The sequence below is a fragment of the Neophocaena asiaeorientalis genome, unplaced genomic scaffold (assembly GCF_003031525.2).
Source record: "Neophocaena asiaeorientalis asiaeorientalis breed wild unplaced genomic scaffold, Neophocaena_asiaeorientalis_V1.1 scaffold889, whole genome shotgun sequence".
In the NCBI taxonomy this organism is placed as follows: domain Eukaryota; kingdom Metazoa; phylum Chordata; class Mammalia; order Artiodactyla; family Phocoenidae; genus Neophocaena; species Neophocaena asiaeorientalis.
In genome coordinates this window covers 1,385,569-1,405,020 of record NW_020171798.1, presented here as the reverse complement: position 1 = coordinate 1,405,020, position 19,452 = coordinate 1,385,569, and the positions used below count along the sequence as shown (strand labels likewise).

Here is a 19,452-nt window from a genome sequence, read left to right as displayed (position 1 = left end):
GACTCCTTTAGATTCTACATAGTAGTATCATGTAGTATTTGTCCTTCTGTGATTAGCTTATTTCACTTAGCATTATGCTGGCAAGGTTTATCCATGTTGTCACAAATGGCAGGATTTTCTTCTTTATTAAGGCTGAATAACATTCCACTGTATGTATATGCCCCGTCATCTTTACCCATTCATCCACTGATGGACACTTAGGTTGTTTCCATTATGTTGGCTATTGTAATAATGCTGCAGTGAACATGGGGGTGTATGTATCTCTTTGAGATCCTGATTTCAGTTCATTCGGATAAATACCTAGAACTGGGATTGCCTGATCATATGGTAGTTCTATTTTTAATTTTTTTGAGGTACCTTTATAAGTGTTTTCCATAGTGGCTGTAAGAGCTAGAAATTCTTTCCATAAGATCTCTTTTCCACCTAGTATCTACAGATGGCTGGCTAAGAATGTCCTTGGGGTTTTTTTCTCTCATTTTTAAATTATTTCTTTATTTTAAAGAGTTGCTTTCAGAAGGTCTCACCTCGTAAACATGTTTTGATTTCTTGATGATGCCTTGATACAATGTGGTGGAACTGCCATAGTCAAGGAGAGAAGCAGAACTCAGAATTGCTGTAAGCTGCTGCCTGTTTTCTCCAACGCAGAAAGGAGAAAGGACTGTCTCTGGGCTTCCACCTCTGGATTCTTTATTCTCTTTCCATGATTCCTCCTTATCCACACTCCCAGATTCTTTTACTTAACAGGAGGGCCCTAGGCCTTCCCTTATTAGCTCTTAACCTCATTCCCCTCAAACTTCTCATCCCGTGGCTGGAACCTGACCCTGAACTTGTCGACTGGATCTCTAAGGGTTTCCAGGAGATATACTTGTGTTTATCATAGTTTGAAACGAAGTATCTGGCCTTTGATGGGTACACGAAAGAGAATCTGCATCTTTCCGAAACTTTCTGAGAAAAACCCCTGATGGAACGGGAATGGTCAAATAGGTATCTCCTTACTGCCCTCGCGTGGTGAAAAATGGAGACTGCTGGGAGGAAGCAAAAAAAGTAAATATGTCAATTCAGTCTACCTCTACCTGAATTTTTTTTTTTTAATTGAACTGTAGTTGATTTACAATATTGTGTTAGTTTCAGGTGTGCAGCAAAGTGATTCAGTCATACATGCATATATATGTATATATAGTCTTTTTCAGATTCTTTTCCATTATAAGTTATTACAAGATTTTGAGTATAGTTCCTTCTGCTATACAGTAGGTCCTTGTTGTCTATTTTATATATAGTAGTGTCTGTCTGTTAATCCCATACTCATAATTTATCCCCTCTCCCCCTTTAGCAACCATAAGGTTGTTTTCTGTGTCTGTGACTCTTTCTGTTTTGTAGATAAGTTCATTTGTATCATATTTTAGATTCCACATGTGATATCATATATTTGTTTTTCTCCATCTGACTTAGTATGATAATCTCTAGGTCCATCCATGTTGCTGCAAATGGCATTATTTCCTTCTTTTTTATGGCTGAGTAATATTCCATTGTATATATATACCACAGCTTCTTTATCCATTTATCTGTTGATGGACATTTAGGTTGCTTTCATGTCTTGGCTATTGTAAATAGTGCTGCTATGAACATTGGGGTACAAGTATCTTTTCGAATTATGGTTTTCTCTGGATATATGCCCAGGGGTGGGATTGCTGGATCATATGGCAACTCTATTTTTAGTTTGCTAAGGAGCCTCCATACTGTTTTCCATAGAGGCGGCACCAATTTACATTCCCACCAACAGTGCAGGAGGGTTCCCTTTTCTCCACAACCTCTCCAGCATTTATTATTTGTAGACTTTTTGACGATGGCTGTTCTGAGTGGTGTGAGGTGATTGTAGTTTTGATTTGCATTTCTCTCATAATTAGTGATGACGAGCATCTTTTCATGTGCATGTTGGCCATCTGTATGTCTTCTTTGGGGAAATGTCTATTTAGATCTTCTGCCCGAATTATTTAAAGATTAAGACATTTATCCTTACAGGCCTTGAGAGAAGCCTTGGCTTTCCTGACCAATGAGAAATCGGAATGAAATGAAGTTATCTACACCTGTATTTTTAATATTACCCTAAAATATCCTCATTTTACAAGTGTGTGAAAATCCCTGCCCTCTCTACCACCAGCCATTTACACAATGGTTGTGTGTAAGTTTATGACTGTTAGAAGAGATGAGGAAATCCCTGAGAACTTCCAGTTGTTATCTGCCTTTTTAAAATTAGAGGCAATGCTGGGTTTAAATTTTCCATCTAAGATTCCATTGGGAATTAAAACAATAAATTGTCCTTTAGGTAAAGAGGCAAATGTTACTAGTTTTTTGTTTTGCTTTGTTTTATCTTTAACGTTACTAGTTTTTTAAAATAGCAATTTGGGGGGTTCCCTGGTGATCTAGTGGTTAGGACTCTGTGCTTTCTCTGTTGTGGCCCACATTCAGTCCCTGGTCGGGGAACTGAGATCCCACAAGCTGTGCAGCAAGGCCGGAAAAAAAAAAAAAAAAAAAAGGTAATTTGGATCATTTGGAAATTCCGTACGTAAGCATCTTTAGTAATTGTGTTATGAAAATAAAAACAGTTTACAACCATTGAAACAATACATTAATGGAATGTGAATATTATCACAGGAGTGACGATTTCTTCTTCAGCGTTTGATATTTATTCATTTCTTATTAAATAAAATATTTATTTTCCCCCCTTCAAGCAATGTACTTGGTTTACCCAAATATTGAAAGTAATCTTGAAGACAAATGTTGAAACATAACAGTTTTCAAAATCATCTAAGGAATAGTTTTTCCCAATGTGTAAGATGTTTAAGGAAATGATTTTTTAGACAATAGCCATATATTTGAGCAGCTGAGAAAAATTAGGGGAATTCGCTGGTGGCGCAGTGGTTAAGAATCCGCCTGCCAGTGCAGGGGACACGGTTTCGAGCCCTGGCCTAGGAAGATCCCACATGCCGCGGAGCAACTAAGCCCACGCGCTACAACTACTGAAGCCCGCACGCCTAGAGCCCGTGCTCCGCAACAAGAAAAGCCACGGCAATGAGAAGCCCACGCAAGGGAGAGTAGCCCCCACTCGCCACAAATAGAGAAAGCCTGCGCACAGCAACAAAGACCCAACACGGCCAAAAATAAATAAATAAAATGAATAAATTTATAAAAAAAAAATGAGGACCTAGGAAAACCTTGGATTACATTGTTCAAGTGTTGCGCACACTGAATGAGAAAATGTAATCAATTCCAGATTGAAAAATGCCATTTCCTTTTGAGAAACATAGATATGACTATAGGCCACGTTATTTGGTAGCGAGTTGTTTTTTTTTATTTTATTTTATTGGCGTATACTTGATTTGCAACGTTACGTTAGTTTCAGGTGTACAGCAAAGTGATTCAGTTATACATATACATATATTCATTCTTTTTCAGATTCTTTTCTCATATAGGTTATCACAGAATAATGAGTAGAGTTCCTTGTGCTATACAGTAGGCCCTTGTTGGTTATCTATCTTATATACAGTAGTGTATATATGTTAATCCCAAGTTCCTGATTTATCCCTCCCCCTTGGTAACCAGAAGCTTGTTTTCGATATCTGTAAGTCTGTTTCTGTTTTGAAAATAAGTTCATTTGTATCATTTTTTAAAATTAGATTCCCCATGTGAGTGATAGCATATGATATTTGTCTTTCTCTGTCTTACTTCACTTAGTATGATCTCTAATTCTCCATCCGTGCTGCTGCAAATGGCATTATTTAGTTCTTTTTTAGGGCTGAGTAAGTGAGCTTTAAAGTGCACTTAAGGAGTTCCCTGGTGGCTTAGGATTCCGGCCTTTCACTGCTGCGGCCGGGGTTCAATCCCTGGTCGGGGAATCCACAAGCCAAGAAAAACACACCAGAAGCCAGCACACTTGCCATCTACCTGCAGCTCTGCTGTTGAAGGACCGTTCAGTGCTCCCAGCAAAAGCCAGCCCTCCCCTTGTGCATCCCTTGTCTTGATGTTTCTCCTCCTCTCCTTCTCCATCTTGTTGGGTCCTTCCCCCATCAGCATACAACATCCTCTTTTCCCCCTTATTTTATAAAAGCTCCCGTTGGCCTCACCTCTCCTTCCAGCTGTCACTCACACTTCTCTATCTTTTTGCAGCAAAGCTTGAGAAAATTTTATAAATTCACTGTCTTCAATTTTTCTCATCTCATTTTCTTTGGAAGCCAGTCAATCTTTTAGCCTCATCATTTCACTGAAACTGCTCTTGTCAGGTTCACCAGTAATCACGAGCTCGTTGAGCATCCAATGGTCAATTCTCATTTCGAAACTTACTGGACGCTTGAGCAGCTTCGGGCCCAGTGAAACACTGAAGGGGCCACTTCCTGCTCTTTCTCAGCCTCCTCTGCTGGTTCTTCCTCATTCCCTGGGCTCCCAATTCAGTCCTTTTGTTGCAGGAAGGGGGACCCCTTTCAGGGCCCGAGAGTGGGCTCTTGTTTAATGCTTGGAAATGAACTGCCCGAAGAGACACACGTGCTGACAAAGCAAGAGACTTGATTGGGAAGGGGCGCCCGGGCGGAAAGCAGGAGGGTGAGGGAACCCAGGAGAACTGCTCTGCCACGTGGCTCGCAGTCTCAGGTTTTATGGTGATGGGGTTAGTTTCCCAGTTGTCTCTGGCCCATCATCTTGCTTAACCCGTAGTCTGCCTCAGGGCCCTTCTGGTGGCTCGCGCAGCTCTTAGCCAAGATGGATTATAGCGCGAGGGTTTGTGGGAGGTTAGCGGGACATATTGTCTCCCCCCTCCTCCTTTTTCCCCACCCGAATTCTTCTGGGTTAGTTTTACAAGATATACTATGGGCTGGGGCCTCCTCCCTCCTTGTGGCCCCTCCCGAATGCTTCTGGGTTAGTTTTACAAGACATACTATAGGCTGGGGCCTCCTCCCTCCTTGTGGCCCCTCCCGAATGCTTCTGGGTTAGTTTTACAAGGCATACTGTGGGCTGGGGCCTCCTCCCTCCTTGTGGCGCCTCCCGAATGCTTCTGGGTTAGTTTTACAAGACATACTGTGGGCTGGGGTCTCCTCCCTCCTTGTGGCGCCTCCCGAATGCTTCTGGGTTAGTTTTACAAGATATACTGTGGGCTGGGGTCTCCTCCCTCCTTGTGGCCCCTCCCGAATTCTCCCGGTTAGTTTTCAGCGGCAGCGCCATGTTCTTTGTCGGGACCTCGTAATGTGAGACAGCTCAGGCCAGCGGTTATCATCGTGCCTGGCCCAGGCGGGTGGTTTCGGTCAATGGTTGCTTAACACTTTGACATCTGTCTTCTATAAACTCTAGTTCCCTCGGTAATCCCCGGCCTCATGATGTTAAGTTCCTTCTGTAAACTGGTGATCCCTAAATTTATATCTCTGGCCTGGACTCTCCAATAAATTCCCAACCCTGTGTATCCAACTGCCTACTTCACGTCGTCACTAGCGTTTCGAACAGACGTCTCAGAACAGAATTTCTGATCTTCCCTCACAGCGGAGGCCCCTCCAGAAGATCTGTCCATGACCTAACCCCTGGAAAGGGTCATTGTGACCTTGTTTGGAAAAAGGGTCTTTGCAGATGTCGACTGAAACGGAAATACATAGGAGAATTATGTTTTATTCGGCAGACTTGCTGGCCATAAGCCCAGGAGAGAGATAGCCTCTCAGAGAGGTCTGAGCGACTGTAAAGGAGGAGGGGCCAGGATCTAGAGAAGTTTTTGCCAAAAGAAAACCAAAACCAAACCAAAACCAAACCCAGGTAGTTGGAACGTCAAAAGACGACCGTTAGTTACAGAAAAAGGAGCTGGCCCAAGGTAATGAATTTAGTACTTTTCTTTTGTATGGGACAATGCAAGAGTCTGGGCTCCTTGAAATCATTCCTCTGATGTGCACCTAACTGTCTAGGGCTGGTATCCCGTGTTTTCTCCACCCTGAGTCCCCTCAGGGCGCACAGTCTGGGGCGGCTGCAGTGACTGCTGGAAGATGGCCACAACATCCTCTGTTTCCTGATATGGAAGGTGACATTTTTTTGTCCACACAGATGTGATTAAGGATGTAGCCGTGAGCTTATCCTGGGTGAGCCCTAAACCCAAGGAAGAATCTCTCCAGGTGACTTTGACATATCACTACCCTCACTCCCATCCCATTGAGAACCACTGATTTCTGGCGTTTTTGTGGTGAAGGTAGGGTAGGGAGGAAGGAAACAAGAAAAAAAAAATCACACACGCACACACACACACGCAGCACTCATTTCCATTCCTTTAGCTCTGACTTATAATTTCTGCATCTGTCCCATAAAGATCATGGTCTTCTCTTATGAAAATAATTTAAGTAAAACAGCATAAAGATATTTCTAAGGGCGCAAATATAATTAAGCTGTGTGTTGAAGTTACAATACAAACCTCCTATAAATCATTTCCAGACAAAGAGATGCAAGTTTATTTTCTCCAAGCCCATTTCTGGTGTCAGCCATAATTAAAACAAGTCTGAAGAGTTGAGAAAATGTGTGGTGCAGAGAGGTTTTTAATCTTTCAGGAGGAACTAGAAACTAAAGGCTATATATGTACAAATTCAGCAGAAAATGAAAGGATAAAATTATCACTTTATGGAATTGTTAGGATTGAAAAATGTCAAGAGGACTAGGGTAAATTGTCCAACATGAAATGAAGATAAATCAACCAACACAACTTCACACACTTCTTGGGTACTGAATTTGTGCAGGGCTGTCTACAAAGTACAGGGGGAAATAGAGAGGGATGCGGGTAAGCATTCACGTTAGCAGAGGGTTCACAGTCTAGTTAAAGAGGAAGACAGTAAGTACCTGGCAAGGGCTTCAGGATCTATACAAGGCATTTCTCCACGGGGAGTACATGCAGCCAGAGGGGACAGGGGACAGGGAGAGAAGTTGGTACCAGAGACCCTGGGAGCTGGTGGGTCAGAGGGAAACACTATAAACCAGGGGAGGGAAAGATCCTTAGAAGATGTGTCAAGTCCAGAATTTCTCTGCTGTTTTACAATTCAAGTATTTGGGGATTGGCTGTTTCTCTAAAATACCGCTTATAACCTGCTGGTTTATCCTTGCACGTCAGAAAAGCAGACTATGCCACAGGGTACCTGTAGGCCCAGGCTTGCCAGGTGCCCAGGGCTCAGCAGTGAGTGATGAAGAAATCTTCCTCCCAGCCGGCCCTACTTGGCAGGGCCACGTAAGCAATGCTTGTTAATTGATTTTCAGTGAGTGCCCTACGTACGAACCTTCAAGTGTCGAACGTTCCCAGATGAGAACGTGCGTTTTCATGTCCAATCACGTGAGTTAGTTCATGTGTCTGGCGTACACTGTCACGCGCGTGCGTGTTGTCTCTGGCGTTGTGCTTTTGTGTACTTTACAGTACAGTAGTACAGTATCTTTATTTCAAGCTAGATCTGCGAGAGGACAACCTCATTGAACTCCTTGCTGTGCAACGCGAGCTTACTAATGAAGATCTGATGGAATCTGCCTCCAGAGAAAGGACGAAGAGAGACGAGAGGAAGAAGTAAACTGAAAAACTGAAGAGATTCACGACGCAGGAGACGGCAAGGGGGTTTTCTGTATTTGAGGAGGCACTGTGAGTTTCTGAGGCACGGGACCTGAACGTAGACTGGTAGACGCAGGTTGCAGCAGCCATTCAGAATGCAATCCAGTGCTACCGTGTCATCTCTGATGAGAAAAAAAGAGCTACTACCCAGACATCACTGGATCGTTTTTCAAGAGGGTAGGTAGACTTGAATTCAGCAAGGAACCAGAACCTGTGCCATCCACGTCAGGCGTGCGTGAAGTTTCAGCTTGCCCTCCGTCTCCTGTTGCTGACGATCCTTCAGCTCTACCATCGCCCACCTCCTCTCCCTCCTCCCGTCAGTGACTCTTCTTGCCCGTTCACTCGATGCCAGCCCCTGCATGCCAGCTGTTGTGCTGGACTACTGGGCTTTTCAAGGTACTGTACTGTCAGATTAAAAATATTTTATTTATTTTTATTATTTATTTATTTTGCGGTACGCGGGCCTCTCACTGTTGTGGCCTCTCCCGTTGCGGAGCACAGTCTCCGGACGCACAGGCTCAGCAGCCATGGCCCACGGGCCCAGCCGCTCCGCGGCATGTGGGATCTTCCCAGAGCAGGGCACGGACCCGTGTCCCCGGCATCAGCAGGCGGACTCTCAGCCACTGCGCCAGCTGGGAAGCCTGTTTGTTTTTTACGTATTATTTGTATGAGACTATTCTAAACCTATGACAGTACAGTACTGCATAGCCGATTGTGTTAGTCGGGGACCGAGGCTAACTTTGTCGGACTTATGAACAAATTGGACTTACGAATGTGCTCCTGGAACGGAACTTAAGTACTGTGTCTGAGCCAACACTTGTCGCCTCGAACAGGAGTGAACATTTAGGTTTTCAGCATTTCAAGGATTAGCGTTCAACAAAACTGAAGGTGAGTGAACTGGAGACATTTAGAAACATCTTCAGTATTTCTGTTTCAATGCCTGAGTATCCTACAGCCATACAAGTGGATACTACGTGAGGGCTGAAGTGATCGGGGATAGTTCTGGCGTTAAACATGATAAGAAATGAGGTCCAGGGTATATTTAGTGAAAAGAGACATGTTGCACAACAATGTATCTAACATATGCCAATTTTTAAAAATCTTCATGACCCGTTTGGCATTTCTCTTAGTTTTGTTCGCCTCCATTATTTCAGACTCTGGAAATTCTCTTTCGTTCTTCCCTTAAAATATAAAAACTGCCATGAAAACACTATGGCCAGAGGCAAGGCAGTCTGCCCAGCCGAGGACAGTGTGTACCTGCTAGGACAGTGTGACGTCCTTCACCCGCCACTTAGTGTCACCGTGTCTGCAGTCTACCTATGTGAGTGGCTTGGTCACCACCAAGCCAGACTGTGTACGTATATATGTATGAATGTGTGCCTGCTTGTGTTATACGTGGAGAGAAAACGAGTGTGGTAAAATGTCAACACCTTCACATTTCTAGGAGTGTCCGTTCTATTTCTTCAACTTTTCCATGTTTAATTTTTTTCAAAATAGAAAGCTGGGGAAAAGAAATAAATGTTCCCTGGACTTGAAGCACCACCCCAAAACTTCTTAACGTAGGTAGACTTACTAGACCGATTTCCCTGGCATAAGATGGCCATGGCCACTTACTTTTATAACTTATTATTTTTAATTTTTTTCCCTTTTTTTTTTTTGGCCGTGCTGCATGGCTTGAGGGATCTTAGTTCCCTGACCAGGGATCAAGCCCGTGTCCCCTGCAGTGGAAGCGTGGAGTCTTAGACACTGGACCGCCAGGGAAGTCCCCCCAGCAATTCTTGAACGTGTCTAGACACCTGTGAACTCCCCATCTTACTGATGGTTTCACTGGATGAAGGCCAGACAATCCACCAACTCCGAGTCTTTCAAGACACGGAGACTAAACCAGAGGCAAAATGACATTCTGAGGCTCCACTTTTAAGACTAGGGCTTTGTGGGTTTTCCTGGTGGACCCTGGCATGTTTAATAATTCCATGGTTCACTGTGGATCTTTAATGAGAAAAGGTACAAATTACCGTTCAAAGTAAATTATATTGTCTACACAGCCTTTCCCTAATAGAGGAAAAGGGTGAGTTGGTGTGGAAATGAGCAGCTCAGGGAGATATATACACACTTACACACACACACGTGCGCACGCGACAGTTAAGTATCTGAAGCATCAATATCTATGCTTGCTTTATTCCTTCTAAAATTTAAGAATAGTCTAGTATAGCTATTCTGTTCTTTCTTTACAGAACAACACTGTAAAATTTAGAATTCAGATTAACTCTTTCAAGGGCAATGCTAAATTCAGGCCGGAAACTGCCGGCTTATACACCTACAATCAGAATGATTTTGAAACACTCGCATTTATAAGGCATGCAGAATTTGGAAACTACAATAGACTAAGTTATTTAAAAGGCATGCAGAATTTGGAAACTACAATATACTAAGTTATTTAAAAGGCATGCAGAATTTGGAAACTACATAAGGCATGCAGAATTTGGAAACTACAATATACGAAGGCATGCAGAATTTGGAAGGCATGCAGAATTTGGAAACTACAATATACTAAAGCATGCAGAGTTTGGAAACTACATCGTAAGGCATGTAGAATTTGGAAACTACAATATACTAAGTTATTTAAAAATACTGAGCCCCAAAGTACATATTGCTTAACACAGTATTTGTTTCTTTTCCTGGACTGAATCACAATAAATCCTTCAACACAGCCTGTGCAATTAACAGACCCAGCTTTGATACTCACTGGCAAATGACTCGTCTCCTGAAAGAATTAGAGCTCCCCAGGGTCCAGGCTCTGTAGGCTGTCCTCACCAATGCCGTGCATTCTAACAAACTGTATCTTTGGATGCCAAAACGTCAGAGGGTTGAAAGGCAATAAATCTCTATACCGAGATGAACATGCCTCAGTGTGAAGTTTTAAAGTGCTACCAGAAAGTCAAATAATTGCCTATTTATTAACTGTTCACCGAGTTTTAAAATAGTCTCCACAGATTTTGCCAAGAACTCAAATACTCAGTGACAATCACTCGATTCTTCAAAAAACGTGCAAGATAACTTGGCGGGGGGCGGTTTCTTTGTTTTGTTGGACCCAGATGTCAATACACAGAATGGTCAAGACTTGAAAATTCCCGGAAAACCTTGTGGTAAAAGCAAGGTCTCTCCCTCCCTCGGTGCCTCTGCAACGAGTGTGCCTAGCCACGCAGGGCGCTCACTTAAGCAGGCTTCCCTAGTCCCCCCCCACCCCCACCCCACCGAATTCTGATGTTGTTAGCCTGCGGTGGGCCCAACAGTTTGACTGGGACAAGCATCCCCAGGTGATTCTGATGCAGGTGTGACGTGGACTCGCTAAGAAACACCCCTTTAAAGCCCCGTTCTTCCAACTCGATTACACGGACTTCTAAGTACCCAGCATTTTCTTTATAAACATGAATCTTCACGAAGATGATTTCCTCAAGTGCATCATTCAACTGGCTCACTTCCTCTCAGCCGACCTGCCACCAAGGAAACCATCAGCATTCAAGACATGCTCAACATTGCAAGTGGTTCAGATTTAGCCGTCACGCCTGTATTTAAAGAAAGAAAGCAAGCAAGCAAGCTCAACAGTACGTTTCTCTTACTCAGGTTTCCAACACATTTTATTTTGCAGACCACCTGCTTGTAGCTTTTGAGGACCAACATGGGTTTCAATTCCTATAAAACGTCCAATTAATTTCAGTTCTGCGGCAGCCCCTCGGTCCCGCGCACCGAACTTATGGCTTGAGTTCCAGTAACACGTGCGAAGAGGCTGCGCTTTGGCCCCTGAAGAAGGACGCGTCCAGGGTGGAGCCTCTTCCAGGGCTTCGCCTCCCAGGTGGTGGTTTCCTTTGGCAAGATGTCTGGCTGTTCTCTCGGCTTCGGCGCCTGCAGGCAGGAAGTGCTCAGAAGCTTCCAGCGCAGACGCGTGAGGCATCAGTGCACTTGTGCTTGAGGACAGGAGCCCCCTCCTACTCATTCCGTAGGGGAAAGTATACAGAAGCCTCTGTTTTTAAGTTAACACCGATAAACACCTTTTTAGATTGCCTATTTGTTCTAGAACTACAAAATTTACCTCAAGAAAATATAGGTCCCGTGAAAGACTTAAAAGTTTTATAAAACTAAAATCTAGTTTTCCCCCAATAAACTGTATTTTAGCCAAAACCCTCCCGATGCTTCTAAAATAATACTAAAAGGGGCATCTGATTATACAAGAGCAATAACAAAAATTAAATATTTATTTGAATAACAAGTTGGACGTCCGAGCTGCACAGCTGGCGATACGCGTTTCCACACAGATCACAGGAAGCGTGCACGGAAAAGTACTGGCGCAAAGGACAAAATAATGCGAAGGATCAGGCTAAATAGCTGCTGATTTTAAGAAATCAAAAGGCCTGAAATCACCATACAAAATATAAAATGTATTAAACACTACTATCCACAGAACAGTCTTTATTTTTGATTATATTTAAAAATTATTTGTGTAGCTAATTATATGTTGACTTGTAAATGAGTATTATACATGAACCCCCTTTCGGAGGGCAATTCCTTGCTGCGCTATCGAACATCTAATTACATTGCAGAAAGTGTCCTTTTTTGCTATTGATAAAGAAAACAGTTAATATTACTGTAAGTATTAGGAAGGCTACAAAAAAAAGAAGTAACATTTCTTTTTTGTCTTCAAAGTGCTTCCCATGCAGAGTTAAGCACTTGCCTGGTTTAACTGAATGCACTCTTGGGTCAAAGAGATGCTATGGAATTAGAAGACTCAAAGGACTCATGCAACCCTCTCGCTACGGGGATACCATTTTGTCACTCACTCACCAATTCTGTCTTTCCAGAATACCATTCCAGACACTTCAAAAAGGGTCAGACTGATAATGATAAATATACACAAAATGAAAAGACACAAACTGCTATTTGACACTACAATGGGTAATGTCTGTGCTACGTGAAAGCACCTTTAAAAAGAGCCTACTCGGCAAGAGATAAGTGTCTAAAGATTCAAAATGAATCAACAGTATTGGATAACAATATAATTCTCAACTCAGAAGCTGCCTCAAGATTAGGTGCATCTTCAGTTAATGTAACGGGAAAAAAAGGCAATGGATTTTATTTGATTAATTGCATCCACTCACAAATCGACCTAAGGTCACCAGATGTGTAGACACAATGAGATTTTTTTCATTGTTGTTTATAGTCTTTAATTGAAATGATGATAAAGGAAATAGAGCTATTTAAAAACAAAACCACACAGCTGCCTCGGCCTAGATTAAGAGGTGGCGCCAGGTGTGGGGTTCACATTCTGGGTGGCCACCTGTGGCGCGACCTCGATGATCCGGGGTTTGTCGATGATCCTGGCCGTGCGGTTACCCTTCTCCACGATCCCAATAATCCATGCTTGGTGGCCTTCACCGTATTTGGGCGACTTTATCTCTGCGCAGAACCGAGCTGCTTGCTCACGCGGTAAACAGATGAGAAGGCCTCCTGGCAAAGGGAAAAAAAAAGAAAAAAGGATGACCGTTAACTGTGATGCTGTGTCTGCAGTCTCCCTGCCACCATCTCTCTAGAAAATGTCCGCACTGAGCTACATTCTACGAAGAAGCCGGCTGCACTGCCTTCACCTCTTCCACACTGCGGAGTCATTAAGCAGCTCCTTGGTCAGCTCCTACTGTATTTCAAAACACACACAACAGAATTTAAATCATGAAAACGCCCCACCTGAGAATCGTCTGACGCTGTGGAGGTAGCAGTGAGGTGTTTGAGGCTCAGTAATATACGTGGAGGCTATCTTTTCCAGGCTGCGCTGAAAGGATTATTTAAAAACGAAAGAGAACTTCTCCTTTTCTATTTGATTCTCTACATGGAGTCCTCATCTTACAAAAAAAAAAAAAGGCTTTTGGTATATATATACTTTTTAAGTTTAAAAATTAAGGTCAGGAAGAAAGTGTGCGTGCCCCAAAGTATCTGGGTTCTGTCACTGGTTCTGTCATTATCTTCAAAATGGAAAAAAATATAAGATATATGAAAAGAAATCTTCATTGGTACTTGAGGAGCCAGGCCAGAATATTTCATACATTTGTGAAGTAGAAGAAACACAAATCAGGAAAAAGTATATACTACACTTTTACAAAAAAAGGAGAAACTTCTCATATTTGAATAGAGACAGGCTGCATTAGTTGGGAATATTCGTTGGTTTCTTCCAACTGATTCCATGCCCTCCAGGTGGCAGGAGCTGTTCTACTAGCAGTTCAGTTGCCCTCCTGGAGCTTATTTCTCGGAAATGGATTTTGTATCTATTTCGAGGCCAGGAAGTGGCAGGATCCTCTCTACTGCCATGAGAGGCCCACCAGAGACCCCAGGCCCCCCTAAAGGGCTGGTACGTGGGTGGGCCTTTGTGGTCTTGGCCTCTGGGGGTCATAATTTCTCACGACCAGGCCCACCCCAGACTGACTTAATTAGGTTTCCTCGTGGTCCAGTCTAGGCATGGGTATTTTTCTTAATGCCCAGGTGATTCAACTGTTTTACCAGGGTAGGGAAACTACTGAGTTATAGAACAAATAAAATAAGAAGTAAAAGAAACTAGGGGCAGAAAAGAGGGTTGGGGTGGGGGGGGACTGAAAAGATGAAACAGAGATCCAGGTAAAAAGAAAAAAACGGGACAAAAAAAAATGGTACTTTGGTCCAAAAAAAAAAAAAAAAAAAGGTACTTTGGAGACATAGTATACTATTTCATCTCACAACAGCAATTTTAGACTTATTTTTGCAAGGAAAAAATACAGCCTCTTCAATGTAACCTATGGATACATGGGTTATTTAATATGCCGAGTTGTCAATGAAAACTGAATGATGACCTATTTCCCCATAACCGCCCTCCCTCCCTCCCATCCCATCACCAAACACACAAACACTGGACTGAAAATGACACTGCTCATCACAGGCAGGACGGCAGGAGACGCTGCAGGGGGCTGAGAACCCTTGCAGCCAAAACCTCATGTGGGGTTGGGGGGTGTCCAGCTCCTGGACCTGGCTTCCTCCTCCTCGGGGACATCCCACTGGCCTCCCTGCTTAACCCTCAACCCGGCCTGCGGCCCTGGTACCTGATGTCTCTGGGCAGGTCCCGTGCATGAGGCCAAACATGTTCCCGCAGGCCTTGCTCACGGCTGCCATCTTGGCCAGGACTGGGAGGTTGTGAATCACAAAGGACACCTCATTCCTCTGCTGCTTGGCCAGGTTCTGTGCATGGCCCAGGATCCCGAAGCCCGTGATGTCGGTGGCCGCGTGGGCATTGAACGTGTGCATGAGTCCCGCCGCTGCCAGAGGACAGAGGAGCCTTTATCATCTGGTGTCGTGAATGGAGACCCCAAGAAAACACCCTTCCTCAACTCAAAATCTTACATATGCTTTGATCTCAAAACTCCTAATTGGTTGGCAACACCATACGATGGAAGTGAAATCAACAAAACCTGGAGTGAAATTCTGAAAGTTGGGTTTCCTAGTTCAGTTTGAACCGCTCAGAACAGCAGCTTCAACCAACAGTAAATTCCCAGTAAACTAAAATATCTGTAGAGAGGAAATGCTATCTCAACAAAAGGTAAACCTGTCTAAACTCTCCTAAAATCAAAGAACAAGATCTTTTAAGACTGTCTGACCTAAATTCAAGGTACTTTCCTGAGGTCTAAAAGGTTAATCTCTTTTATTTTTTAATTAAAAACAATAAAACACTTTATCTTTTGGAGTAGTCTTAGGGTTAGAGAAAACTGAGCAGAAGTGCAGGAAGTTGCCGTACGGTGCCCCCCAACCCCATTTCTCCTGCATTGACACCCAGCATCAGTGTGGTGCTGTGATGAATCGGTATTGATGCGTCATTACTAACTCCAGTTCAGTTTACACTGGGGTTCACTTGATGTTGTAGAGTCTATGGGTGTCGGCAAATGTATGATCACGTGTATCCATCATTAGAGTATCATACAGAGTACTTTCACTTCCCTAGAAATTCCGTGTTCCACCTTTTCACCCATTCCTCCAACCCCTGGAAACCATGGATCTTTTTACTGTCTCCATAGTTTTGCCTTTTCCAGAACGTCAGAGAGTTGGAATCACTACATTTGGTCTTTTCGGATTGATTTCTTTCACTTTAGTAACGTGTACTACTTTAGGTTTCTCCGTATCTTCTCATGGCTTGATAGCTCACTTCTTTTTAGCACTGAACACCACCACCGTCTGGGTGGACCAGTTTATTTATCTGTTCACCACCTACTGGAGGACTTGTTGGTTGCTTCCAAGTTTTGGCAATTATAAATAAAACTGCAACAGACATCCACGTGCAGGTTTTTGGGTGGACAGAAGTGTTCAATTCATTTGGGTAAACACCAAGGAGCACAACTGCTGGATCTTATTAGTAGATTTAGTTTTGTAAGAAACTGCCAACCTCTCTTCCAAAGTGGCTGAACCATTCTGCATCCCCGCCAGCAATCAATGAGCTGTTATTGTTCCACATACTCACCAGCATTTGGTGTTCTGGATTTTAGCCATTCTAGTAGACGTGGGGTAGTACCTTGTTTTAATTTGTAATTCCCTAGTGACGTATGATGTGGAGCATCTTTTCCTATGATTATTTGCCATCTGTGTACCTTCTCTGGTGAGGTGTCTGTTCAGATCTTTGGCCCGTTTTTTGATTGGATTTTCTTATTGTTGGGTCTTGAGAGTTCGTTGTATATTCTGGATTATCAGTCCTTCATCAGACGTGTTTTGTGAAGATTTAGATTTTCTCCTAGTCTGTGGCTTGTCTTTTCATCCTCTCTCTCTTTCACCGAGAAGTTTTTTTATATTAATGAAGTCCAACTTGTCAGTTTTTTCTTTTATGGATACTGCTTCTGGTGTTATCTCAGTAGTCATCACCAAATTCAAGGTCACCTAAATTTTCTTCTAAGTTATCTTCTAGGAGTTTAACAGTCTTGCATTTTACATTTAGGTCTACAATCCATTTTGAGTTAATTTTTATGAAGGGTTTAAGACCTGTGTCTAGATTCGTTTTTTGCTTGTGGATGTGTAGTTTTTCCAGCACCATCTGTTGAAAAGATTATCCTTTCTCCATTAAATTACCTTTGCTCCTTTGTCATAGAGCAGTTCAACTATACTCATGCGGGCCTACTTCTGGGCTCGCTATCCTGTCCCATTGATCTATCTGTCTCTTTTTTCACTAATGCCATACTGTCTTGATGTCTGCAGCTTTATATGAAGTCTTGAAGTTGGGAAGTGTCAGTCCTCCAACCTGCTCTTCTTCAACACGGTGTTGGCTGTTCTGGGTCCGCTGCTTCTCCATATAAACTTCAGAATGAGTTTGCTGATACTCACAAAATAACTTGCTAGAATTTTAGTTGGGATTGCATTACTCCTGTATTTCATTTTAGGGGGGAAAGTCACGGAAAGGCTAATTTTGGAATGAAATATGCCCTGTGTTTACAGAAGTACTCTGGGGTGAATGCCTTTTTGGGGTCCATTTCCTCTCTTTAGACCAAGATCTCTTTTACTTGGGTGCAATCTCAACGACACATGCAGAGAGGAGAATCGACCCTTCTAGTCCATGCTGCTAGATAAGCAACTAGGACAGTCCATCCTATTAACACACCTGCACCTGGTGCAGTGGGGCAGCCGATGACATTTAACAAAGCCAAGACCTGCACTTCAGCTCTTCCCAAGCTTTGAGGACCATAGTAGATAAGAGGACCCACTGAATCCTACAGTCAATAAGAGGGATTCAATTTTTGAGGTACTGATTACCACTTCTTCCCTGTATGGGGAATTACTGTTGCTAATTTTTACTACGGAAATTTCAACGAAACACAAAGTAGAGAGAGTAGCAGCCCACGACGAACTCCCACGTACCCAACAATGCCCAGCTTCAACCATCACCACCTTTCTTCTGGGGCCTCATCTACTCCTGCCCACTTGTTGGGGGATGTGGAGGGTCCGGGGCGTGGGCAACTTTAAAGCCAACCCCAATCATATCACTTCGCCTATAAATACAATATTTCCGTGTGTGCCTCTAAAAGATAAAAAAACTTTTAACAGCCACAGTATCATTATCACACCAACAAAACTGATACTACATTTGATTGTTCTCTCTTAAACTTCTTAATTTTTAACAGTTTCCCCTCCTTTTCCCCCCACGTCATTTACTTGTGGAAACTGAGCCATTTTTTTCTGTAGCATCTCCTGCATTATAGATGTGGTGATCTCCCCCGATGCTGACATGTTCTACCATCTTCCTGACTTCCTGTACTGGTGTTCAGGACCAAGGCTCCAAGAGACTCAGGTTCATTTTTTGCTGGCAAGAATACTTCATGGGGGTGGGGAATATCTCAACGAGAACCTTTCACCAAAAGGTTTTAGCAGCCACTGATGTTTGCTGTTGAGGTTCATTAAATCAAGGAATCAGCAAAAATGGCAACTTTGTAATTCCATCATTTTTCCTGTGTTTATTAGATGTGACCTCTATAAAGAATTTTTTAGAAAATATGGTTTCCCTGAAATACACTCCATATAAAACAGGTAAAATAAGGGGTTGATTCCTTTAATTTCAGAACAAGTTGGTGCCCTAGCAACTTCCAAAGGTGACCAGAAAAGTTTTAATTATCGTTTGTTTAGATACTTGATATGGTCACTCTTGTCTTTGATACTCAAACTGCACCCCCCTCTCCACTGTGATGGGTGGGAGCCCCTTCAAGCTGTCAGGAAGTGACACGACCCCACTAGTCGCTGACAGTGCCACCACTTTCAGGCACAGGAAGTCCAGGCTTAGCTTCTGTACCTCCTGTCCCCAAACTGGAATCTGCCATTTCCCCAGGGAGTCCTGGCACTTTTTAGTGGAGAACATTAACTTTCCAAACAGAATCTGGGCACTAGGACTTCAGGCCTGCAGGTTATCACTACTTCTAGGCCTTTTCAGTAGGCACGGAAATGAACATTTTTATATAAAAAAAAAAATCCTGAGTTCACACTGATAATTCCAAATTAAAGATTACAGATTTCACTTAGCTTCTTTGATCTTACTACTTCTCTCTTATCCTTAAAATCTTTAAGAATTATTTGCTTATAATTAACTTATAATTAATAAGAATTATTAATATATTTTATTATTGATAATTATAATTAATAAGATTAATAAGAATTATTTGCTTATAATTAACTTATTTGTTTTATCTTACTATGCCAACATTCTCACAAACACAAACCCACTGATGACAATGAAATATTTTTGTGGATTTTTGTTCTGAGGATGTGCCCTGAAACTACCAGGCTCAAGGTGATTTGAAATAATTCTTCATGTGATTTTGCCGCTAACTTAGAAATATGTTGAACGACCTTAAAAAAAATTTGGTTCGCTGGCAGTCTGTATATCTTCTTTGGAGAAATGTCTATTTAGGTCTTCTGCCCATTTTTGGATTGGGTTGTTTTTTTTATTATTGAGCTGCATAAGCTGCTTATAAATTTTGGAGATTAATCCTTTGTCAGCTGCTTCATTTGCAAATATTTTCTCCCATTCTGAGGGTTGTCTTTTGGTCTTGTTTATGGTTTCCTTTGCTGTGCAAAAGCTTTGGAGTTTCATTAGGTCCCATTTGTTTATTTTTGTTTTTATTTCCATTTCTCTAGGAGGTGGGTCAAAGAACCCTGAGAAAACCATAATTCAAAAAGAGTCATGTACCAAAATGTTCATTGCAGTTCTATTTACAATAGCCCGGAGATGGAAACCACCTAAGTGTCCATCTGATAAAGAAGATGTGGCACATAAATACAATGGAATATTACTCAGCCATAAAAAGAAACGAAACTGAGCT

The 19,452-nt window shown here is 42.6% G+C and overlaps 1 protein-coding gene across 3 annotated transcripts in view; it reads right to left on the bottom strand.

The window, feature by feature from the left end:
• Positions 1–11,217: 11,217 nt before the first annotated feature.
• Positions 11,218–19,452, bottom strand: part of SEPHS1 (selenophosphate synthetase 1) — a 30,156-nt gene continuing 21,921 nt past the window's right edge. For all 3 annotated transcript variants that reach the window (XM_024738945.1, XM_024738785.1, XM_024738869.1), the window contains 2 exons: positions 14,713–14,925; positions 11,218–13,099 (listed from right to left, as the gene is read on the bottom strand). In XM_024738945.1, coding sequence (XP_024594713.1) covers positions 12,885–13,099; positions 14,713–14,925 — 428 coding nt within the window. In that variant the 3' untranslated portion in view covers positions 11,218–12,884. The remainder of the gene's footprint in view (positions 13,100–14,712; positions 14,926–19,452) is intronic.